The 25,967-nt window shown below is 40.1% G+C and overlaps 1 protein-coding gene across 2 annotated transcripts in view; it reads right to left on the reverse strand.

Moving 5' to 3' along the window:
• TBC1D31 (TBC1 domain family member 31) overlaps window positions 1-25,446 on the reverse strand; it is a 34,500-nt gene extending 9,054 nt beyond the window's left edge. Inside the window, exons 1-15 of one of the 2 annotated variants that reach the window (XM_074986708.1) lie at window positions 25,208-25,446; window positions 21,613-21,759; window positions 20,155-20,270; window positions 17,434-17,612; window positions 12,642-12,793; window positions 11,015-11,174; window positions 10,612-10,812; window positions 9,274-9,450; window positions 7,388-7,467; window positions 6,975-7,121; window positions 5,994-6,127; window positions 4,349-4,482; window positions 3,490-3,669; window positions 2,347-2,579; window positions 763-915 (exon numbers count right to left, since the gene is read on the reverse strand). In XM_074986708.1, the coding sequence (XP_074842809.1) occupies window positions 763-915; window positions 2,347-2,579; window positions 3,490-3,669; window positions 4,349-4,482; window positions 5,994-6,127; window positions 6,975-7,121; window positions 7,388-7,467; window positions 9,274-9,450; window positions 10,612-10,812; window positions 11,015-11,174; window positions 12,642-12,793; window positions 17,434-17,612; window positions 20,155-20,270; window positions 21,613-21,759; window positions 25,208-25,284 (2,270 nt within the window). In that variant the 5' untranslated portion in view covers window positions 25,285-25,446. Of the gene's footprint in view, window positions 1-762; window positions 916-2,346; window positions 2,580-3,489; window positions 3,670-4,348; window positions 4,483-5,993; window positions 6,128-6,974; window positions 7,122-7,387; window positions 7,468-9,273; window positions 9,451-10,611; window positions 10,813-11,014; window positions 11,175-12,641; window positions 12,794-17,433; window positions 17,613-20,154; window positions 20,271-21,612; window positions 21,760-22,815; window positions 23,065-25,207 lie in introns of those variants that run through there. The other variant, XM_074986709.1, reaches the window with a different exon arrangement.
• Between the last annotated feature and the right edge of the window lie 521 nt (window positions 25,447-25,967).

The following is a 25,967-nucleotide window of genomic DNA, read 5'->3' on the forward strand; positions in this document are numbered from 1 at the left end:
TCTAAATGCAAACACTTGACATAACTGTTTTGCGTTGGAAATAAAAACTGCAATTATAAGAAAACTTTAAATCTAGAGTGGCACTCTGCCCCATTTCCCACAAAATGTCTATCGATTCTATTGCTATTAGTGTCAATAAGAAAAAAACAAAGAAAAAAAACACTTTAGTTTGTTGGAAGAATTTCACACAATTATCATACCACCGTTTGACCAGAATCGTACTCCTCTTTCATTAGTAGATATGGAAAGTACCTTAACTCCTGTAAGCCCCAACAAACCATTAAAAAAAGAATCTATAAATTTTATTAATTAAAAAAATTCCCCCTCACAATTTATAATCCCCAAGTTTATAGCTTCTTTCTACATTATAAATTTGGACTTGATAGGTAATTAAAACAAAACATCTAAATTCCAATGGAAATTTGAGACTGTGCACCCTCATTACTACCACAAACATCTATCACAGTAACATCTAAAGGCACCAGCTGAACTTGAAGCTCCATTGTACAAACACAGTGAAAAATAATCAAAAGAGGCAGAGGCAGCAAGCTCTCTGAGGGAAGAGAAAAGGGACTGGAAACATAAGTCATGTGCCCAAGGTCATACAGCAAATCAATGGCAGAGCCAGCCTAATTCCCTACCCTCTATACCACACTGCTTTCCCACACTACAATTTGAATAAAATAGTGGCCATCTCTGTCACTATTTAGGATAAAAGATTTAATAGCACGGTGCTGTAACCACGGTTCGTACTACTACTACCTCTGTCTTTGAACTGCCAGTTTTTCCTCTTCTTGCATTAAAATTTTTCTCCTTTGTTCTTCAGCCTCACAAAGCAGTTCTTGCTTCCGATACCAAGCCTCATCGTCTACTTTTCGCTGTAATGCTTTAGCTTCTATTTCGTGAACTAATTGTCTGTATACATTTTTATGTATTGCCAAGAAAGCAAAATAGATTTCAAGAAATTATTCAGTAGTAAAAACTGCTGGTCCTATTACTGAAATAGTATTAAAATTTATTATAAAAGCTATGAATGTGCTCAAATTGCCCAGTGATCAAGCAGTTTGGATCATGTCTTCTCAAGTAAAGTGGCCAAAGCACAAAAAATAGTAATGTACAATAGAAAATGAGAATTCTGATAACAGGATGAAGCTGATTGGTTTACATAGCATCTTCAAGAGCCATAATAGATACTAGCACATCCCAAACTGTTGCAGACTTTTAGCTACTCAAGCAATCATCCAGTTTCCACTGACTTCAGTGAATGATGGGGGGAATTCTCAATATCTCTGAAAGTCAGATCACTTTTACTTTGCCACCTTAAGGTGGATTTAGATGCCTGACTTCAAGCACTGAAGTTGGAAACTTTGGCTTTTCAGAGCACTAACCAACAAGTTAATTTTTAAGCTTAATATTATTTCAGCAATTAATGCTGACTAATCTAATTAAGAAATCCAATAGGCCAAACCAAGACATATCAAAAGTTAAAGTGCAAATCTACTTTTTCTGTCCTTTCCCAATTTCAAACATTTCTCTTTCCCTAATTTTGATTAGAGTTGCTAGATCTCTTGTTTTTGTTGACCAACTATTAAAAGTCCAGTTGGCACAGGGCCGGCAGGCTCCCTGCCTAGCTCCTGGGAAGCAGCAGACATGTTCCTCTGACTCGTTGGTGTTGGAGTGGCCACGAGGCCGCCGCCTGCTGCCCCTGCCCAAAGCACTGGCTCCATAGCTTCTATTAGCTGCGAAACAACCAACGGGAGCTGCAGGGGGAGGGTCTGGCAGTGCACAGAGCTGTCTCGTTGTGCCTATGCCTAAGAGCCAGAGGTGGCTACTTCCCAGGAGCTGTCTGAGGCAAGCGCCACTTAAAGCCCACACTCCAACCCCTATTCCACACCCAAACTCCCTCCTTGAGCTAACACCCCTTTCCCATGTCCCATTCTCCGCAACCATGGGCCTTCTCCTGCACTGCAAAATGCTCATCCCCAGCTCTCACCCAGAGCCTTCCCTCTCCCAACTCCCTCCCCTCCCCACCCTGGAGCTTCCTGCCACAATCTGATCTCCTCATTTCTGGGCCCATCCCTGAGCCTGCAGCCAAAACCTTCTGCTCCAGCCCAGTTACAATGAGCAAATGAGCAAGACTGGGGGAGACTGAGGGACAGAGGGGGAGGGACGATGGAGTGAGCAGGGGCAGAACTTTAGCGAATAGGTGGGACAAGGCAAGGATGTTTGGTATTGTGCAATCAGAAAATTGGTAACCCTAGCCTTTATGAGAGCTCTAGTTGCCAATAAATCCAAGATATCTGCCCCTCCCAATTTTAAGGTTTCCGTTTATTTTCCAGTAAATACCTTTCTCGTAAGTATTCTATTTCATCCTGTCTGATCCTCTCTCGCTCCTGTGTTTGATAGTCCACAATAAACTTGGGGTATTTATTAAATATTGGATACTGGCCCTTTGTGAGTGGTATGAAGTCTTCAAGCATATGCTGTGGATGGATATCTGCTGGGGTAGCTTCCATAAAATGATAGGCTTCTTTGATCACAACATTAATATCCAGGTTGTTGCGATGATGGAAGAAATACTGAAAGAGAAAGATTTTCATTTTAAATCCTACAAAAAGTTCAAAAACTCACTGGCTGTGCCTAAACTTACACTCCTCTTTCGAAAGAGGAATACAAATGAGGGACATCGAAAATGCAAATAACGCACAGATTTACCTGTTTCATGCCTCATTTGCATAATCTCTTTTCAGAAAAGATTCTTTCAAAGAAAAAAAGCAGAGTAGAAGTGGCTCTTTTGAAAATAAACCTCATCTTCGAAAGAATCCTTTTTCCTATTTTGGTTCATGAGGAACAGTTCTTTCAAAGATGGGGTTTATTTTCAAAAGTGCCCTGTCTACACTGCATTTTTTTTCAAAAGAATCTCTTCTGAAAAGAAGTTATGCAAATGAAGCACAAGATGTGTAAATCAGGGCCTCATTTGCATTTTCAATTTCCCTCATTTGCATTCCTCTTTCAAAAGAAGAGTACAAGTGTAGACACAGCCACTATGTTTACCCAACAGGTAGATAAATATATTTGTCAATTTTATTAGCTAAAAGCTGATCAAAAAGAAAATACTATTCTTGCACTACTAATCAGTACATAAATACATACATAATGGCTGAACTGACTTAAACCAAACCATTGTCTTGAAAGAACTTGCTCCACTCTACTCCCTTTATTCCAAATGCTAAGCAAAGATTTTTCCATTTTTTTTTTTAAATTTCCTTGGCAGTAAAACACACAAAAAGTGTCTGCAGTCTCTTAAGTTTCCTTATGTTCCTCTCTGCCAATAAAATGAAGTGCAGGAAATTGATTACTATTTTATTAATTCCACAGGAAATATATACGATATTAATGGATACTGCTCAAACAGGAACAGTATAACTAACATTCAGCTGCAACTTCCAAATATAGGATGCAAGAGTCTGGCTTACGTAAGATGTTTACCTCAAAGTCCTCTGTTTGATGACAGTGAAGCAAAGGAGCTCTGGAACATACAATATAGGCAGCAACCATCATGAGTAAGTATGAAGGATGGTTGGAAAAGATATTATCAAATACTTTCAGCCATTCTTCCCTTGTTAGAACCTCAGAGAACAATGTTTCTAGAAGAGGCCAGGCATATAGCTAAATTAATTGGGAAAATTAATAAAACAATCCATTAGTAGAGCTTCCCATTCCCCACCATAAAATTACAAAAGACAAATCTGAATGTATAGGATGTCTGATGCTGAAATATTATGTATTTGTAAATATAGAAAATATTGGAAACTATACCAAAATATATGAAGAAAAGGTCCTCACCATCTGCAGTTGATGAATTAAATATGCTTTATATAACCTTATTTTTACTTCTCTCTTTTTTTTTTCCACTTTTTTCTTTCATTATTTACTCAAAGATAGCTGTATAATTTTTCAAATTAGAGGTACTTAGTAAGTAGATAATATACGCATTAATTATACATTTTAACTTAATTGCACATCTGTGTTATGTTACTGCACCTGTATACTGAATTCAGTCACAACAGATGTGTATTTTAAAAATCAAGACAAAGTTATATAAAAATTGATTTATAATTTTCCCTGACAGATTTCTGCATTCATACACTTGCAAGAAAGGGCTGCTTTAAGCCCTACAAAAGCATGTGTAAGGCAAATGATCATATGTTCTTTATACTCCTGTAAGTACGCATTTACTCTTAATTCATTCAATGAACAAATATATGTTTAAACTAAAATGAGGCATCTCGACACTGCCATTTATGAACAGTTATCTATAAACCATGAAGCTAGGTTGGAGTTTTACCTGCGAAGTCACATTGTAGTTTATTAAATGTTGAAGCAACTCTTTGTCTTGATGTGCCAAGATATTTTCCACCATACTAAGAATATTGACTGGAGGATTAGGAAAATACTCAAACCAGTGTTGACACCAATTAACTACAAAAAGGAATAAAACAAACCACTTACAGCTTAATCACTCTGACACTGAGGGATGGCACATTACTGTAATCCCCTTACTTTTCAAATGATGTTCCTTCCACTTTGACTTGTATAGTTACATTACAGTACCTATAAATTCAGCATTCTATAATCTGCAGACTCAGCAGAGTTGACTTGTATAATATCTGTTAATACATTGTACATACATCGGTTATCCAATGTATGCATGTACTTCTTCACACAGCACACAGGCAACCTGTAGAACTTGCTGCCATGGAATGTTTTGAAGGCCAAGTAGAAATGGATTCCAAAAAGAATTAGGTAAGTTTACAGAAGAAAGGTCAAATCAATGGCTATTAGCTAAGATGGTCACACATGCAGCCTCATGCTCCAGATGTCCCTAAACTTCCAATTGTCAGAATCTGGGACTGGATGACAGGAGTTAGTACACTCAAAAATTGTCTATTCTGTTCATTCCCTCTGCAGCATCTTGGACTAGCCACAGTCAAAATTAAGGATACTGGGGTATATTGACCGTTGGTCTGACCCAGCATGGCCATTCTTATATTCTCAATTCATAGATGATGTTTTTAATCTCACTGTAATGAGGTCTTGGGGCTGGGTCACTGAGCATCAAAATATATTTAACGTGTTAGGACCAGATATGGGCACTTATTTTGCAACCAAACTATGTGTTTGCAACAATGGATTGTTCTGCAAGGTAGCAATACAAGCACTTTGCAGCAGCTGCAATGACTAATTTCAGTGGAAGATATTTAAATTTACAATTTTTCTTCAGAAGCCAAGCTATTAAATGCTAAGCTGTCGTAATCAAATGATAACTTCAGCTTAGTATAATAAACCTTTAAACCGAGACAGATGTTTTTCTTTTGACTACCGTATCTACAGATCTCAGGTCTGGATTTAAAGGCTTAACATGACAGCAAGATTGTATTGGACAAGTATTCTTTCACCGACTAGACTTTAAATATACTGATTAGAAAAACTGATGAAGATGCCTGTTAGAAGTCAATGTAAGGAAGTTAAATTGTGTTAAGTACTTCCCCGCCCCAAGATCTACATTTTATTTTATTTCCTGGAGGATGCTTTTTATATATGTTTAAAAAACAGCACACAAATGCCTCAATGGGTCATATCCCCCTGTCTGATCTGACTTGATTTTTCCCTCTTTTGATACATACTACTGATAATGGGCCATTTCCACCTTGCTGAATAGACCTTGTCAGCTCTGGCCCTCCCTTTTACTGGGACCCCCCTCTTTAAATACCCCTCTGGAACCGCCCCCACTCATACATCTGATGAAGCGGGTCTTTGCTCACGAAAGCTGATACTCCAAAATATTTGTTAGTCTCTAAGGTTCCACAGGACTTCTTGTTGTTCACAAATGCCTCAGTGACCTGAAAGAACCTATGCACATAATTTTGTTTCAAGCTAAGCAAATTGGGGCAGTTAGGTAAGTTAAATGTGTGGTAACAATCCTTGCTTACCTATTACAGTGGCAACAACTTCAAAGCAGATTAGTTGGTTGTTCTGGAACAATTTTACAAAGGGGAATGCTAGCAGAGGGATATACGGTGTCTCACCAAAGATAGCAGACCAGTGAGCTAAAGCAGATAATGTCCTGTATATGAAAGCAAACAAGTACTTATAAAATACCTGCTCATTAGAAGAAGCATGTGTGGCTTGCTTCAAACAGTAATTATAAAACAGATATTGCTGTCAACCCTTTTTTAAAAATGCACTGAAATACCACTGGTCTTGAGTAGCCTCACAAATAGGGAATTGCAGAGTTAGCTCCTCAGTGTCCGAGATGTACTCTGCTGTTCCTAGAAATTTTAGCACACAACTATTATTACAGCTCTTGTTAAACTCTAGCACAGAACAGGTTGAATTTAGCATAGGAAAATCCTCAGTTTGACTTTTTTTCTCTCTTGTGTAAGTTTAATAAAGCCTATGTTATTTTCACTTTTTTTGGATGGAATTAACAGCCAAACTTGCACGGAACACTTTTGGTGATGTTTACATGTAGAACTATGTAACGTTACACACAAGGTGCAGGCATCTTTGGACGGTCTGAAGATCCTCTAAATAAAAAAACCTTGACTCCACCTGGAATATGACAGCCCTGCCAGGTTATCACAGCACAAAAATGCAATAAGGCAGCTGAAGGTTATTATTTTAAATAGCACTGAAGTATACTAAGGAACATTATGGCAATCTACGTACAAGCAAGCTGAAGAGTAGGGGACAATTAACTCTCTTGTAGCAAAAACAGGAAATATTTTTATAAACAAAGCATCTATAGTCATAAAGCATAGCCAGAAAATTGCTAAATAATAATAATGTGTTTGGTGTAATAAGAAGGTGCTGCTTTATGTTGGTCTTACTTTTTGCAAAATAAACCATCCTTCCCTAAAGAATGTCCCAGTAACAAGGGTTAAGTTCAGTGAACATTCACATAAATTTACCTTTGTAAGACTCTCAAGAGTTTCCTACTTTTCATAGGGTAGTCATCCTGTAGGTGCACAAATGCAGAATGGATACCTTTATCTATTAGGCTACTAAATGCTAAGTGATTTTCAGGAAGTTGTAGTAAGGCACGCCAAACAAACATCCTGCAAATAAAATGCAGATTTAGCACAGAAAATTCCCTTTCTTAAATTAGTATGGTAAAAGAGATTTTAAACTTGCATGCATATGCACACGTGCGTACGTGCAGGAACTGGGGGTACTGCAGCAGCACCCCACCCCTTGGCTTGAAGTGTTTCCTATTGTATACAAGGTTTACAGATTGGTTCAATGGCTCTCAGCACCCTCTCTCTAAAAATTGTTCCAACACGCCTGCACATATGTATACATGCCCACCCACCCCCACACCCACCGGTATTTTGCTGGATATTCTCCAAATCCTTTCAGTAAGGCTTGTAGACGTTTTTTGTTTAGTCCATCTGGCAACTCATTCTACGAAATAGGAAACAAATAATAATTTTGAAGAATATGAGGACAAAAACCAATCTCTGTTTCTTATTCATAGAATTGTAGACATTGTTGGTGGGGGGCATGTGATTTTCTTTTTTAAATATTAATTTATCATGGCCGGAACCCAGGACTACGTATCAGGTCCCCAACTTCTATTCCCAACTTCATCAGGTAGCTCTTGGCAAGTCATGTGTTTATTTAGCTTTCTTGAGTAACTGTCCTATCCCAATCTTTAGGCACTATGCGAAAGTTAATATAAACAAAAAATCACAACATACCTAATGAAAATGGATCATCCCTGTGTAAGTTTGCCTTTTCTGTGTATCAGTAAACACATCTGGTGAACCATAACCTAGCTCAGAGAAACAGGGGACTGTGAAGCTTACTAGTTTAAACAGTTTGAGATTTTCAGATCAAAAGGTGTCAGAAAATGTGAAGTACTATTACTTGAAAACATTACTTTAAAAATACCAAATCAATCTCTGTTAATCTTGCCTTTTTTGTGTTGATTTAAGTTTCCCAAGGTCTCTAACAAAACATAGTTCGCATATCCAAGAGTAAAATCTCTAGTCAGACCCTCTGGGGAAGTACTGCTGCTTAAGTTCATTTAAAAATGATAGACCCTACTGTGCTCAGGCTTAAAAAATATTTTGAGTAGAGGAAAAAGCACGGAAAATGATATTCTCAGAAAATTAAAAGCATATGGAAGAGAGAGGCTATAACAGAAACAGGAATTCAACTTTATCAGCCGCTAGCAACTCCTATTGTAACAAGGATTTTAATTATAGTAATACATGCTATAGTATTGTAGCCATTTTGCAGCAAAATACAAATTAAAGGCTTCATTCAATACCTACAAAACTCAAAGCAAAGACTCACACTGATTCAGCTTGGGTTGGTTCAGACCCTAAATCAATGGTTCTCAACCAAAGATACATATACCCAGGGGGGTCCATGGAGGTACAGCTATTCATCTAGAAAACTGCCTAGTTTTACAAGCAGTTACATAGAAAGCACTAGCAAAATCAGCCCAAACTAAAATTTCATACAATGACTTGTTCATACTGCTCTATATATCATGCACTAAAACGTAAATACAATATTCATATTCCAATTGACCTATTTTATAATTACAAGGGAAAATTAGAATATAACCAATCTGCAGCAATAGTGTGCTGTGACACTTGTGAATTTTTATATCTGATATTGTAAGCAACTAGTTTTTAAGTAAGGTGAAACTTGGGGGTACACAAGACAAATCAGACTCATGGAAGAGGTTGAGGGACACTGCCTCAGAAGTCCAAATATATACATGATTAAGTTACCAATAAAGTCAGAATGTGACCATAAGTTTTAAGTGTACCCATAAATAAAATTCAACAATGAATGCCTTTTGCTGTAATTATTATTTTTGTAACAAGGCTACACATGAGATTTAAGATAAGAATAAAGAATTGACAAGGTAGTTGGATAAAGAAAATAAACAGAGGTAACAGAAAGTAACAATAAGAAAATATCTAGATAACAAACTAAATGAAACCTTTTGGAAACAGTTTAGAAATAAAATTAATTAACAATTATAATAGGAAAGCCCTACAGCAAAGATGTGTAAGGAAGACAAAAAGTGCAAAGAGTGCATTGGTTAGACATTGAAGATATAACAAACATTTGAATATAGAAAAGTTAATTGTTGGGGAAATGGCCAATGGAGAATCTTTCTGGCAATGACAATCAAATACTGCAGATAAAAGAAGTGAAACATTTCCAGTATTTACAATTTGCTCTTACCTCTTTATTTTCAAGTGACGAATTCACTTGTGGTTTTAACACTCTAGTTTGAGTTTTATTTCCCTTTGATTTCCAAGCCCTCTCCCACCTTCCTGATGTTACTCTCATTGTAAGATTACTTGCTCCCAACTTGCTTTTCGACAGATCTTCAACTACCTTAACCAAGGGTGGTGGTGGCTGGCATCAAATAAGAATGAAACAGTTAACACCTTATGATATTGTAAGAAAAAACATTTTATAACCCCTATCTATATAATGAGAACCACACTTTATGTTACACCTAGTGCTTTTTAGTTGATGACCAATGCTGAAATATATTTGTTATAAAACATGACGTGATGAGACACCCAGCGTAAACCAAAATCCAAACATACGTGATAAGTGTGTTTAATTTTCACTCACTTAACAAGGTATGTTACAAGCCAATTTTTTAGGTTTTAGCTTAACCATGATTTTCAAATGTTGTCTCAACCAGAAACAATGTACCTTTTGAATTAGATGTATAAGGACACAAATTAGTATGTGATTTGACCAACATATATGAATTTTTCTGTGTTTAAAATAAATTACTTCAGTGTATGCTTGAATGTTACTAAATTATTTTGCACTTCAGAGTACTATACAAATAAACATTTGCACAAGACCTCTGTGGAGTGTATATTATTTCCATGTTAAATATAAGGAAAAGTGAGTAACAAAGTTGTTAAGTAAATTGCCCAAAATTCCTGTGCCAATTTAGCATTTAAGTTGAGAATGGAACTAAGGTCACTTGATTTAAAGTCCTGTGCTCAACTCCTTTATTACTCAGCAATATCTTTACTTTTAATCTTTGATGATTGATATAGAGCATTCTGGATTTACAAAACTTTGTCTACCTTTATGTTTCCATACAGAAGTTATTTTCTTAATAAAATAATAGCAGGTCTTTAGAATATGTATTATTTACATAAGGGACTAATTATATGATTGTTTTATAATCATGACTTCCAAGGCCTGAGGAACAAATTGAGAATACTTGGTCAAAAAGCTGCAAGATTAAAGCCAAGCTGATAAAAAGGTAAGCACAGACAACATTGCTGTGAGAAATACAGAAAAACAAGAAGAAGGAACATGATTAAATATTTATAAAAAACACAATTTGCATAACAGAAAGGAGTAACCACAAAGGACGGTCTCGAATCCCTGTATTATTTATCTTGCATCCCATATGACATACTTACAACATAACATAAATCAGTGACAAATTGTGTTCTCAGTATTAATCTTTTTGGGTGGTGATATGGACTTTTATTGGTATGTTAAGGCTGTTTTTGTGATTTACTTTACTTACAACTCTACCTTATTTACTTCCTGAGTTAAAGCCTGGACACTGTATATGCTGAGGCTACCATTTTCCATTATTGATGCAATATACCGTCCATTTGGGCTAATAGCTGCTGTGCTGATTCCATCCTCATGACTTCCAATGTCAAACAAAAGTTTACATGTCTGTATATTGATAAATCTCATAATATTATCTTGACTTAGCACTCCAAGAACCTAGAAATAACGGAGATCTAAATAAGTTACTCTTAATGCAAAACAGAAAAGCACATGATGAATTCAAAATTCTGAAATAAAAACTGAAGCAACAACAGAACAAATATTTAATGTGGTAGCTTTCCTGCATATAGACTATGAAAAGCAAATCTCAGACAGTATGTGATTTCAGTTAAGTTCTTAAACTTCCTACACAACTGACCTGATTAGAACCACCATCAAAACTATCAGGAAGGAATTCCAGATGTCGAACAGCTCGTACTTTTGTGGGCATCTGGATTATTCTTAACAGCTGTTTTGACTCAAGACACCACATGTGAAGATGATTTGATTTTCCTCCTGTTATTAGCACCCGGCCATCTCTGCAACAGAAACAGGTTTCAAACCAATCTAATCTACTGCTAGTTACAAGTGTAGGGCACTATGTTATCTTCCAGACTCACAAATCATCAGTCAAATAGATCATACTTTCTGCTGTATTGCACTGAAAATATATAATATCGATACAACTCCTGAAGTAAAAAGTAGGTTTTTAGTGGATACTTATAAACTTCGCTTTCAGTGTAAATTAAAAAGCAGCTGCTTTTCCACTCATGGATTTGCAGTACAAATTGGTGCTGCTGTACTCAGCAAGGAACAGTGCAATCTACAAAAGGGTTCAAAATACTACAGGTTGAACCTCTAGTTCAGTTCATCTGGCAACTTTCATAATGCAGCATGATTTTAGTTAGCTGAATATCCACTTATCATGGGTCTGGCCAAGTTTCCTGCAGTCCCATAAAATTTGTTTACAGCTACCAGTCCTGGCTCTCAGCATTTATTATTATGTAGCTGTAACTTACTGCTAAATGTCTTCTAAGAGCCTACTAAGCAGTGTAAGTGATGTTAATGCTGCTAGATAATATTGACCACCTGTGGTCTGGCAAATTCTCTCATTTGGCACCAAGGATGCTGGACTAGAGATGTTCAACATGTACAACTGATCACCACCACATTTTGAAGAATTAAGATTCCAAAATTTGCTTGATCTGCAGTTAAAAGTCTTTTCTCAGACAAAATAACATGATCAACTGGCAGAGAAAGGTAGGGGCCTGAAGTACAGTTGAATATTTTAGAAAGGTATTAGCAAGAATAAAGGAGTGATATCCTTTCATGGGTATATCAAATAGTTTAAATAACTTGCTGCATAAGGATGGGGAAACATTAACTCATTTATTACAAACTAAAAACAAACAGGTGTCAATGGAATAATGATTTTCTCAATACTGTTGTGCATCTTTCTAAAATGTTTTATAAGACTTTATACTACTAGTAGTATGTTTGGATCACTGCTCCAGCTACCTCACTGTTCTCAGCAATGGCAATACTGCTTAATTACTTATAAAGCTAAGTAATTTTGGCAGCAATACCTTTTCGTCGCTGGCATGCAAACCAAGATGGTCTGAAAATGGTATGACTGACCTCATACACTTCTGACTTCATTTTCTTCTTTGTACTCAATATGCTTTCTCTTAGAGCAGATACCCAAAAGTGATTTTGTTAACTCCTCACCTTTAATGCACTGTGCAGCCCTACACAGAGATTTTTTTAGTGAGTGACTGGTCTGCTTTACCGTATGAAAACACAAATACTTTTTTTTGGGGGTGGGGAGGAAAGAAAAATTCACAAACTAGCATTTTGACTTCAAGAAATAATTCTGGTATCCAGTTTAGAGATGAAAAACTACAGCTCAACACTTAGGCAAAACATTTAAGAAGGACAGAAAAATCTGTATTGTTTGCTACAAGATCTGTAATATTTTCTTTCCGATCATTTTAGTTGCAATTTACCTGGTAACAGCAAAGACTTTATAATGTAACATAGAGCCTTCTATTGGAGTTGGCAACTGGTATTTACACTGAAGAGTATCACATTCCCATGCAAAGATAGAATTGTCTTTGAAACAGCTGAGGATGGTGTTGCTTAGTGGAAGAAAGAAAACCTGAATGATTAAAAAGAAAAGGAACAGAATAAATTTTCAGACTAGTTTTCTTATGTACTACAAAGAAAAGATTCAAATTTGAACATCAGAAATGTCAGAATAATATAGCAATAAACCATGGCTGCGTTTGTATTAATGTACTAGCATTGCACATCTTAGGTTCCTGAAATTTGCAATGAGTTTGAAAAGTGCACTAATTGCCTTCAGTCCCTGAAGTGGTTTACAGTAGAAGCTCTATTATCCAGCACCTCCAGGGAACAGGGGGTGCTGGATTATCAAATATGATAGACACTGGAATGGGACAAGAGGCTTGGGACCTGTTGCTGCTGGCCGTGACCATCAGCAGGCCACCAGCAGATCAGGTGCAAGTTAATTGAGCGTGCTTTTAATGCATTATTGTTTTTACAAGATGTATCATGAACATCATGTATTATTATTAGAAAGAGAGTATAATGGCTGGCATAAGATGTTAAGCAAAGTACTTTTCCACTGTGAAAAAAATGGTTCCTATTGTAACTATAGAACAAATTAGGAAAAATGTAATAAAGACCTTTTCTCAACTCTTTTGACTATATTTACTGTTTACATGAAGGCTCTATGTAAAATTGCAGCATTATGACTAGATTTTCTTTCTTAAAAAAGATATACATTTGTTCATCTACGAGCTTGGGTCGAGATATAATTATTGAATGACATTTTATATACGTCAGACCTTGGTGATCACAATGATCCTTCCTCGCCTTTGGGGTAAAAAAAAACCCCAAAAAACAAAACACCCTTATGATTTTGGCCTTTTTATTGGTCCTCAGAAATGTAGCTGCCCTTCTAGCAGCAATTTCTTGCCTAAACCAAGCTGAAAGTTACTGTTCTTTTATTTTAACAAATTGGGGCATTCTGTTCATTTCCTTCTTTTTACTTTAAAAAGTGTATTAAAAAGGGCCACAAAATGATGTTGAAATGGCAGTTTCACACTCTGGAAGAAGGGACAGAACAAAATGACCCTTTTTCATCTGTTTTCCTTTACCAACCAAAGCTGAGTTTCTTCACCTATCAATGTTACTAGGTGTTCCCTCTTTGTTAGCTCCTCCAACTCACTGGCTATGTCTACATCATGGTTTCCCAAATTGGAGGGGTGTGAGGTGACCCAGCTCCCCACATCATGCCCCTGCACCTGAAGAAAGATCCAGCTTTTGCTTCCAGCTCTCAGTCACTGAGAGTTTATGTGGGTGACCTGGTGGAGCTGCTATGAAAAGCAGGCAGCCGGCAAAGACCCACATGGAGCTGGATGCCTTCTGCAAATGAGAGTGAGTGTCAGTTACGGGGAGGACGAGGAGGATGGGGTTAGATGTGGGGCTGGAGCGCCTAGCTTTGTGGAAGGGCAGGGGAGGCGCTCGGGTGGGCAGCTTGCAGGGCTTGCGAGGCTCAAGCGGTCAGCCAGCTTGCGGGACTTGTGGGGCTCATGTGGCTGGCCCCAGCAGAGCAGTGCTTGGGCGGCTGGCCCCAGAAGCATGGGGCTTGAGTGGCTCAGGCTGGTGGGCAGGCGGCTGGCCCCAAAAGCGTGAGGCTCAGGCGGCTCAGGATGGCTGGCCCTGGCAGCATGGGGCTTGAGCAGGCAGTGGGTGCATGGTGGGCAGGCAGCTGGCCCCGGCAGCGTGGGGCTCAGGCAGCCGACAGGCAGGTGGACGGCTGGCTCTGGTGGCTGGCGAGCAAGTGTGTGTGGCTGGCCCTGGTGGCATGGGGCTTGGGCAGATGATTCTGGCAGCACAGGTCTCAGCAGGCAGGCGGCTGGCACGGGCAGCTCTGTAGGCTGGCATGGTGCTCAGATAGTGGGCCAGCTGGGGCTGCACCAGGCAACCACAAGGGGACAAGAAAAATTGTTTGTGTTAATTTTTAATTTTAAATAACATTTTTATATCAAGCTTTTATGTTTACTTCAAATTACAAATTGAATTTTTTGTTAAAGGGGGGTTGGATGATGGTAAAAAGAGGTGGGAGGTGAGGGTTTCTCAAAAATCAAAAAGTGGGCGTGATGCCGAAAAGTTTGGGAACCACTGGTCTACATGAAAAGCCTCTGTCGACAGAAGTCACTGTCGGAAGGGATTTCCCAACAAAACTTCTGTTGACAGATAGCATCTACACACAGGAGATCGAAAGAGCAATCTGCTCTGTAGACAGAGAGCAGCCAGACTGCCTGGTCCTCTCTGCACAGAATGGGTGACCAGAAACTCTGCAAACAGGGCTGCCCAGGTAACCAGAAGCCCTGTCTGTTGACAAAAGGGTCCAGGAGCATCTACATGGCTGTTTTGTTGACAGAACACTGTGAAGAGAAGCACTATGCTTGGGGAGAGACTGTCTAGGAATGACTACAGCAGAATGGGATCTAGGGACTATAGCGGACCACAAGCTAAATATGAGTCAACAGTGTGATGCTGTTGCAAAAAAAGCAAACATGATTCTGGGATGCATTAACAGGTGTGTTGTGAACAAGACACGAGAAGTCACTCTTCCGCTCTACTCTGCGCTGGTTAGGCCTCAGCTGGAGTATTGTGTCCAGTTCTGGGCACTGCAGTTCAAAAGAGATGTGGAGAAACTAGAGAGGGTCCAGAAAAGAGTGACAAGAATGATTAAAGGTCTAGAGAATGTGACCTATGAAAAAAGGTTGAAAGAATTGGGCTTGTTTAGTTTGAAAAAGAGAAGATTGAGGGGAGACATGATAGCAGTTTTCAGGTATCTAAAAGGGAGTCATAAGGAGGAAAGAGAAAACTTGTTCTTCTTGGCCTCTGAGGATAGAACAAGAGGCAATGGGCTTAAACTGCAGCAAGGGAGGTTTAGGTTGGACATTAAGAAAAAGTTCCTAACTGTCAGGGTGGTCAAACAGTGGAATAAATTGCCAAGGGAGGTTGTGGAATCTCCATTGCTGGAGATATTTAAGAACAGGTTAGAGAGATGTCTATCAGGGATGGTTTAGATAGTACTTGGTCCTGCCATTGGGGCAGGGGGCTGGATTCGATGGCTTCTCAAAGTCCCTTCCAGTCCTAGTGTTCTATGATTCTATGAATGAGGAGGGGTATAACGCTGCCAACAGATGTGCTGGGTTTTGCAGACAAACTGTCAACAAAGTGCATTTTGCATGTAGACGTGCCGCAGGTCTTCCCAACAAAGGCCCAGTTTTGCCGGGAAAAGCCTAACATGTAGATGTAGCCATTGAGCACACGTGATAAAGCTCTTACTAGCTGTGTTTAACTAACAGGATCCCAGCTGTGCACTGCTGGGATTGGTGCGAAGCCATCAAGATGGCTCAGGAAGTTGCACCACAATGTAACTTTACACTCACTGTTCCCAATCATACTTTAATATATAATAATAATACCTCAATGTACTAAGTGCAGGTAAACATCATTATCCCTACTTTAAAATGGGGGACACACAGAAAGGGAATGGCAGAGACAAGATCTCTTGACTCCCCATACAATGCCCTACCCACTGAACCACACTGCTTCCTGATGAGAATTCTTTATACTGGGGCTACATGAAATTCCTCACATTTGAAAAGGGGAGGCGTTCATTTGTGGTCTTAGTAAAATCAACTCAGCACACATAGGCCGTTTCTACATATAAACAGCCCAAAAATGCTAATGAGGTGTGGATGTAAATTTCCAGAGCCTCATTAGCATATGGTCACATGATCTGGAGTCAGAAAGAAGCTCTTCTGGACTCCAAGCCAGCGTGTAGCAGCGTGGCCCATGCGGGATCTCCCAGAAGGAAATCCTCCTTCTGGAAGCCTCTTCTTCCTGGCCAGTTTCTTGGTTCCAGTGAGTGGAGGGCACCCAGGGACCAGGCAGCAGCCTGGCTCCTTGATCCCCTCTGCTGGTGGGAGCCAGGAAACTGACCAGCACCAGACACAGCCTCTCCCCAGCTTCCTCCAGCTGGGGAATACAATACTGGCAGACAGCTGTGGCGGGCAGCTAGTTGCAGTGGTGTGACTTCTCCCAGCTGGGGGAAGCCCAGGAGAAGCCACAGTGGCGCAGCTGTCTGCCCACCAGGCTTCCCCCAGCTGGGGGAAGCAAGGGAATAGACAGCCACAGAGCGGCTCTGAGTTGTGCTTAACTCACATTAATGCAAGTTAAGCACAACTTGAAGTCGTAATGTACAGTAAACCCCCAAAATGCACAATTAAATACTGGTTGACACGGGATATATCAAATACTGGAAGCACTTTGTTCCTAATGAAGTACACACACCTCTGGGATAGATAACTATTATTTTAACAGTGTTCATCACAAAACAACTTTAGGACAGGAAGTAAAAGATGCATCTTTAACTGAAGAAGCAGAGTGACTTCCAGGAAGAAGACTATAATGCCCTATCCATAATCTAGTAAAGCAGCTGAAGTTAACAGCCATATGATTCAGTGCTGAGGAAACTACTGTTTTATGCAGCAGGTAAGTGTTCCCTGCAGGTCTCCACAACTACTGTCCTATAGTCTTATCTTGTGAGATAAGACGGCAAAGGTGGGTTGGCTGGAGGACAAAGAAGAGATAATCTATTTTTAAATGAATATGTTAAACACTCCTGATTTTAGCATGTTATTGTATTCTTATGTCTGTTTATATGCCTTCTAACAATCACTTTTTACTGACCTTCTGAATACCAACAGATTGGCGCACATTCAGCTTTCTTTTCCTTTGGAAGGTATCAAGGTCCCACAATTGTGCCGTATCTGTCGATGTAGTGATGGCATATCTGCCTGAACCATGGACGGAGATTGATGAAACTGAAGAATCATGCCCCCTCATCCAACTAACTAGTTCCTTGGTGTCTGTGGTGTAAAGGAAACTAATTAAAATGTTCTGTAAAGTGAAGCAACAAGTGTTACTATTTTTCAGTGTCAACAGTATGAAAGGTAGTCTGTTGAGAATGCCTAATGTATCTCTAGTTATCATCATATGAGGAACAAATAGGGGGATCCTTCATGTAATTCACATAGACTGCATCTACACTACAAGATAAATTTGATTTATAATAAATTCAATTTTTAATCTTGTTCTTATGAATTTGAGTTTGTGTCCACAAACCTTCAAATTTGACTCACTGCTTTTCTATGTCAAGTTTCCACATCCCCACTGCCCTATGCAAGTTCGACAGCATGAGCACTATATTGTGGGGACCTATCCCACAGTGCTTTAGCCCTGGTTGTTTGTGGGTGTTTCATGCTAGAATCCCAGAATGCAAAGCACTGTCCCAGAATTCAGAACACCCAGTAACAGAATTCAGCCCTCTCACAAAGCAGCCTGGGTTCCCTGTGCCGCACGTTTTCCATGGACTTGACATTATACCCATTCAGTAATATCAACATTTTGTTATTGGTATTAGGGCTCACTAACTCAAGCTAATGGCATTTACAGTGAAGACAGTGGCATTTTAGTATCGAGCTGACTCCTTTAAATTTGATTGTACCTGGTAGTGTAGATGCAGCCATACATAATGAAAAAAATCCCGTCACTAATTATTGGAAAGTAATGGATGTTATATGTTATTTTTCAATTTTTCAAATAGAGCTATCTTGCACAGACTTATTTAATATATCTTCAATGATCAGTTTTAAGATTTGTGAATGTGGACATCAAACAAGCTGGATATGCCTCCTATGCAGACTTTGCCAATGGGAACTAGGGATGTTGAAGTTTAACTGGGCAATTGGTTACAGTAAACTAGTGGGGGCTGCCGTTGGCAGGGACACTACAGCAGGGTCCAACCAGTCCCCATTTGTGGCGGCCCCAGGGAGTGAGGGCAGCTGAGCTGGAGCTGGCCTACTGCAGAGGGGAGCAACCCCAGTCCCAGCCCCTTCACACCCCGATTAATTGTTTAACTGGTTAACTAATTAAACACGATTTTACATCCCTAGTGTGAACATCCATGTTAAACCACCCCCCAACCAAAAAAACCAACAGCACAATTCGCAGGCTCAAGACAGGATTCTACACTTGTTCTACACTTGTTTTAAACTGGGGGTTAAACGACCTGAAGTTACATATAAGAAAAAATAATTTAGTTGATCGCAAGCTATGACCACAGGAACTTATATTTAGATGCAACATCCTGACTGATTTTTTAGGCCTGAGAGTTTAACACATTTTTATACTGTTGACCCCTTTTACAAAGATTTTCGCAGACCACCTTCTTTCACATTCATGATTGCATTACAGCCTTTCCTCTCACTGGCAAATGGATAATGCATTTGTGGCAACTACATCAGTTACTCAGAGGGTAAAGTATTTAAGCTATTTGAAAACTTGTTTCACACTGCCATATCACATAGGAAAAAAAGAGAGTCAGCACCATGGGAACAGTCAGCTGTCTCTTGACAAATCAGTAAGATTTGTGTAAATGCATCTAGAAACTTAATTTAGTCTTAACGTCCATATATACTGAAAGGAAAAAGGAGAGAGGGGGACTTCAGGGCTCTGGCAAGATGGATGCCATTTTGTAAGCTCCATTTTTGGAGACTATACTTACTTATAAATAAGCACCTATGAGTTTAGTAGCTATTTAGTTCTATAGTTGGTTACTCTCCTCACCATTAAACTGATGAATACCAAAGTCCAGAACTATATCAGGTTGGTTTCCACTATTTAAAAAAATCTAAATCCAGATGGTCTGAAATGGTAGCAGTAAGAGTGCATTTTTTAAATGGGCAGAAAGTAATATTTCTGAAGAGTAACATCTGACCAATGAATTGCTAATATTGCTAGCCATTTAACTGCTAGTCATGTCAGAAGTAACTAAGGATTGTACTTGATTACTTAGCAAAACAGTCATCACATCTGGACATTTCATTAATTTGAAAGTATATTGCATAAGAATAAGGATGCAGGATTTGAATATATAAATACTGAAGTTTATTCACTGTTCTTTCAATTTATCAGTTATATGGATGAAAAAGGTTTGTGATAGTCCTTAAAACCTTGGATAAAAGTCACTTAGTTGCAAGGTCCTATCTATTAAATGACTGATTTTTGAGGTTCTCTCTAAACCTTGCTCCAGTACTAGCAAATCTAGTTTGTTTCTAAAAGATAACAAATATGGCTTTGATCCTGAAATAATCTACAAATATTAGAATTCCTGTGGAGCCCCAAGGAAATCAGCTGGTGTATCTGTAAGAGTAAAGATGTTCCACCCTCAAAATTAATTGCAGGATTAAGATGTAACACTTCATGGTCCTCCTTTTGCCTTGCAAGAACATGTGGCATGCAACACATAATAAAAATAGTCAGAAACTTTCAAAATTGATGTTTACACGGTTTTGCTATAAAAATATAGCTATTCTTATTATTCTACTCAGATGTTTAAATGGGACTTACTTGTATCAAAGCATTTAATGGAGTAATCTGCCAAAGCCACAAGAAACTCAGTCTTCCTGCGAAGATTAAATGCCATAGCAGTGCAAGCCTGCATTGTTCGCTGAACAAGACTGAATCTATTTAAAAAGAAAAAAAAACAAAAAAAACCCAACAACAGTCCAACAGTGTGCAAGGGTTTAAGTAAGTAAGGCTGTGTCTACACTAGCCAAAAACTTCGAAATGGCCATGCAAATGGCCATTTTGAAGTTTACTAATGAAGCGCTGATATACATATTCAGCGCCTCATTAGCATGCGGGCGGCTGCGGCACTTCGAAATTGACGCGGCTCGCCGCCGCGCGGCTCGTCCAGACGGGGCTTCTTTTCGAAAGGACCCCTCCTACTTCGAAGTCCCCTTATGGGAATAAGGGGACTTCGAAGTAGGAGGGGTCCTTTCGAAAAGAAGCCCCGTCTGGACGAGCCGCGCGGCGGCGAGCCGCGTCAATTTCGAAGTGCCGCAGCCGCCCGCATGCTAATGAGGCGCTGAATATGTATTTCAGGGCTTCATTAGTAAACTTTGAAATGGCCATTTCGAAGTTTTTGGCTAGTGTAGACACAGCCTAAGTGTCAGAAACACTTCAGCTCAATATCCAATAAATTAAATATGCTAAGCAGTTTGAACATACTTTACCACATGAAAGAAAATTTCACGTAATCTTCCCCTCTAACCACTCCTAGTCAAAACAAACCTTGTTTGACACACAGAAATAAGTGCCTTAAATGGGAGGAGTCTTGTAAACAAGTGACTATTATGTATGTCAAGAAACCTAAAACAACTTAGGTAGGGCCCTACCAAGTTCAGAGTCCATTTTGGCCGGTTTCAGGGTCATAGGATTTTTAAAATTTCATGATTTAAGCTATTTAAAATCTGAATTTCACAGTGTCATAACTGTAAGGATCTTGACCTAAAAAGGAGTTGTGGGGAGGCTATTGTAAGTGGGGCTGCAGTACTATTACCCTTACTTCTGCACTGCTACCAATGGTGGTGCTAGCTTCAGAGTTGGGCTCTCAGTTAGCTGCTACCACACTCCAGCCACCCAGCTCTGAAGAAATAAGGGTGGCACGGTACGATATTGCTGCCCTTTGTTCTGTGCTGATGTTGGCAAGACACTGCTTTCAGAACTGGGCCTCCAACCAACAGCTGCTGCTCTCCTGTCATCCAGCTCTGAAGGTAGCACAGACGTAAGGCTGGCAATATTATGACCCTTCCAAAACAGCCTTGTGACCCCACCTGCAAAATCCTTTTGAATCAGGACCCCCAATTTAAGAAACACTGGGCTGCCCCCATGAAATCTACATAATATAGGGGCAAAGCATACAAAACACTGTGACATATTTTCCATGGCTGTGAATTTGGCAGGGCCCTAAATGTAGGTTATAAAAATTGTAACTAAGAACCATGCAGCAGGAGAAATGTCTACCTGTTTCCAGTCAAGTCAAAAACATAGATATTGCCTTGGTGGTCTCCAGCAAGTAAAGAGTCTCCAGAACTGTCAAAAGCCACATTTAGAAAACGTATGGTCTTTGAATGGTATCCTGTGGCACTGTGAATGATGTTTACTATGACTCTATGAGGAAAGCAAAGAAATCAATGTGTTTATTATGCCATCTTGAGCATCCTTTTCCCTACAGTCATTAAAATGTATCCAGTCTAAAAACAGTTTTATTTCTGCAATTCTGATTATAGTTTTGAGGAAGAACATACACTTTTAAAAGTGTATTACATAAGAGCGGATTTGCTGTCTAACAAGTAAATATACTTTCTGTGAAGAAATCAAGTGAAAAATGAAAAGTATGATTCATGAGAATAGTTAATTTAGATACGTGGAGTCAGGAATTATATGCTATGGGGGAAAGAGAAAAAAAAAACCCACTGAAACAGCTTTTATCTATGTTTTTAAAAATGAGGGTCAGGGCAACCTCTGTCATGTCACACTAATAACTTGAGATGTTATGAGCCAAACTGTCTCTCTTTCAATTCTGTCACAGGTATTTATCCTTTGTGTTTATACATTTAGCAGGGGATGGAAGCAGTAGGAGCAGCCAAGGACATGCTGGTAGTCTAAAAAGTAGCAGCGAGCACCAAAAGACGGGAATGAAAGAATACATGGGTTTGACTCTCCCTTCAATAATCAGGGATAAATTAAAACTATTTCAGGTTTCTTCTTCTAATGGTAATTGATAATATTTTTATATGGAAGAATATCAGTAATACCATTAAAAAAGTACAATGGGAAAATTACCCAAACGGTAAAAATAAACCTTTTCCCAGGATTAGTTGTGTCAATCGGTGATATTTACAGATTAATACTTTAACTCACCTCCCCACTCAAATTCAGAAAATCAAGTAAACCAGCTACATTCGAAGTGGAATACTCAACCTCCAAACCTATTACACAAAAAGTTTTCATCTTTTGAATATAATATAAATGCTAGTTGTACCAGCTCATGTTTTGCACTCGTTCTCTATAGTCACATGCCTGTATTTCCAATAAACTTTCTTGAGAACTTTCCAAGCAATTTTGTTTAATGCAATTTTTAAAAATGAGATTATGCACATGAATTTACTGCAATACTATTGGGACTGTTTAATTTTCTTCCCAAAATTGGTCATTTTTACACACCAAGCTTGTCTCATCTTGCTGAAGGAGAATTTCTGTTTGAGAGATGTCATTTGGGAATATACACAGGGCCTGTTGCTGCTTGGTGGCAAATCAGAGGGCCCCACAGGATGGTTCTTCTCCTCAGCCTTAAATGGCTCCAGTTGAAGATGCAGGGTCTTTTGTTGCTGACTCTGCCAATGAGCCTACTTTTCTTTTTTTCTAATAATCCACAGGGGTCTTGGGCTTTTCTTCATAATCTCAAATCCACAGTCTGCAAGATCATAGAACGTTTTGGGTGCATCTACATTAGGAACTAACTTAGAAGTTAGGCACTGGTAAATGTGTATCTGGCCACTACCATTGGCCTTTATGTGTTCCTACAGACTCTAAATTTGAGGTAAGTAATACAGGTGACTTTTATTCTGTTATGCTTGAAATTGTAGCTGCTGGAGCCAAATCCATGGTGGTGTCACATCACATTACAACATTTACTTTAAATAAAATAAAAGGCTACTAGGGAATTGTGTGATGTGCATGAAGTATAAACAAACGGTATCCTAATGTAGTACTTGATTTTGAGAAATCTCTAACTGTAAAGGATGGGCATTATTCATGTAGTACTGTGCATGTGCATGACACTCTCAGCTGAAAGAGACCACAGATTAGGGGCTAGCTAGATGTTGGAAATGGCTCTGCACCAGATGCATGGCTACCCATGAACAAGTACTTGCAGGACCTCTTCTTAAGTTCATATAAAGCACGATAAGAGACAACATTGGACAATGGAATAAAAGGAGAGAAATAGGAAAGAGGGATGACAAGGGCAGCAGTAATACGACTACAGAGAAGAGACCATAATTAGGCATGTAGTTTGGATACTGCTGTTTATTATTTGTATGAGATCTTATTTTGTTTTGTAGCACACATGCTTGTAAATTGGGCTTTTGAAAATGCGTTTGCTTGGAAATTATAAGCAAATGCTACTGTTCTTCTGATGTCTCCTGGGTGTGCAGCTTAAGCTGAATATGACAAGCAGGGCTCCTAACTTTCTTCCCATGAACTCTCCCCATTACCTCTTTTCTTGATCACTATGGACAATGCCACCATCATGCCTAACACTGAGGCCTGTAACTTGCATGTCATGTTCAGCTGAGAACTCTCTTGTTCTGCATAACATCCGTAAAAGATGGCCTTTCCTATCCATCAACACAGCTTAAACTCTGGTCAAAACTCTCATCTTGACTACTGCAACAATCTCTCTAACCCTGACAAATGCAATCTTGCCCCACCCTGCTGAGATTACACTCCTAGCCATCACTTCGACCATGTCACCCTTTTCTTTGAGTCCTCAACCACTCTTAAGCTGTTCACACTCATCCTGATCAGTGCCAGCCTCCACTGCGTATGTTGCATTTTTAGAGAAGCACCTTTGTACTTTCTCCCAGGCTGCCCCACATGGGAGGGGACAGTATTCTTGTAAACATCTGCAACTTGGGTTCCATGTAAGCTGAGGGCTTGGGTGGCCACCAAGAACATATTCTGTGCTGCCAAACTGATTAGCAGAGCACTCACAGCTGGCAGCATGTGTTTCTATTGGTGGTACATATATGCACATGCCTTGGTGCAGATAACAAAAACTATTCTATCCATGGGTGGAAAAAAATTTGAGGGAACACTGACTTCAAGTTTTGATCATCATCTATTTTCAAACCCCTCTTTGTAATTCTTCTTGGTCATGAAGCCTACAAAATACTTAGCAATGGTTAGGTTATGAGGTTTGCAGAGACCAATGTCTAGCACACTGACCCCCTACTGTCTCATTGTTTCTCTGTCTTCTCCCATCTGTTGTCTTAAGAACAGCCACACTAGATCAGACCTTTCCTAGACCAACATCCTGTCTCCAGTGGCCAATGCCAGGTACCCCAGAGGGAATGAACAGGAGAAGCAATCATCAGGGGATCCAGCCACTGTTGCCCATTCCCAGCCTCTGTACCTAGTTATTGTACGTTTTATTATTGTCTATTGTATTTTTAATTGTTAGTCGGATAGGCAGACTGGAAACCCCCTGGGGCCGAGCCTGGCTTTGCTGTTTGTACAGCACCTAACACAACGGGTTCCCTGAGCAAGGCCCCTAGCTGGCAACACAGGCTCAATAATAACCCTAGGACAGTCTCTGGCTTGGGAGAAACCATTCGACGCGTCTCCCTTTCACCACGAGCTAAAGCCCCGGACAACCCACAGCTCAGAAGCCTAGGCAGGAGCTTCCTCGACAGGCCCGGGCCCCGGGCTGCGCCCCTTCAACCTGCACCGGGGCAGGCGGGAACGACGGGGGGGGGGCAGTTCACGAATATCTCCCACCCCACCAGTTTCCCTCAGCCCTTCCCCCACTCGTCCCCTGCGCCAGCCCCGTTACCCCTGCTGAGCGGCCGGGGCGGGCTTGCGGTGCCAGATCTTGCCCTGCTCCCTGCTGCCCAGGTCGGAGCTCTGCATTCTGAGGCGGCAAGACGACTCAGTGCCAACTGCCACTTCTCCCGCCCGACGGGCCGCAGGAAGAGGAGATTAGAGAGGGTGTCCGAACCATGGTACAGTCCAGCGGGCCTTAGGAACCCAGCGCGCTGATGGTAGGCCGTTGACAGCACCCCTCGACAGGTAATGGAACAGCCCACGCATGCCGGAAGCACTGCCGCCTGCTGGGAACTGTAGTTCCCTTTGAGGGCGGCGGGAGGCCGAGGGCATTTGAGAGCCAAAAGGACCGCGGCTTACAGCCTGAGATGAGTGAGCAGGGCCTGGCAGGAGCAAGAGGATAGAAGCGAGCAAGGTCTGGAGGCTGCGGAAGGCACTGCAGGGAATAGCTTCTTTCAGGGGACGCTCCCTGGGTCTTCTTTACTCTCAGCCAAAAAGAAACATAAAAACACATGCACATAGTGCTCTCAGCCATTGGGAAAAGCCCTTCGCTTTTCTCCCATATGGAACACCGCTCTGAACGAATCCATACTCCAGACCTGCTTCTGCTGTGGTGCAAGCAAGAAAGCAGTGTGGCCAGGAGTGTGGAATGATGCTGCGTGGATGGGCTCTCTTGGTTCGGACCAGGAGTCGGGGGACAGGGATAATGACGTGTGTGGGGGGGTGGAATGTCACGTGAGCCTTTTTCAGTCCGCAGGAAAGACGCAACA

Source organism: Carettochelys insculpta, chromosome 2 (genome assembly GCF_033958435.1).
Source record: "Carettochelys insculpta isolate YL-2023 chromosome 2, ASM3395843v1, whole genome shotgun sequence".
NCBI lineage: Eukaryota > Metazoa > Chordata > Testudines > Carettochelyidae > Carettochelys > Carettochelys insculpta.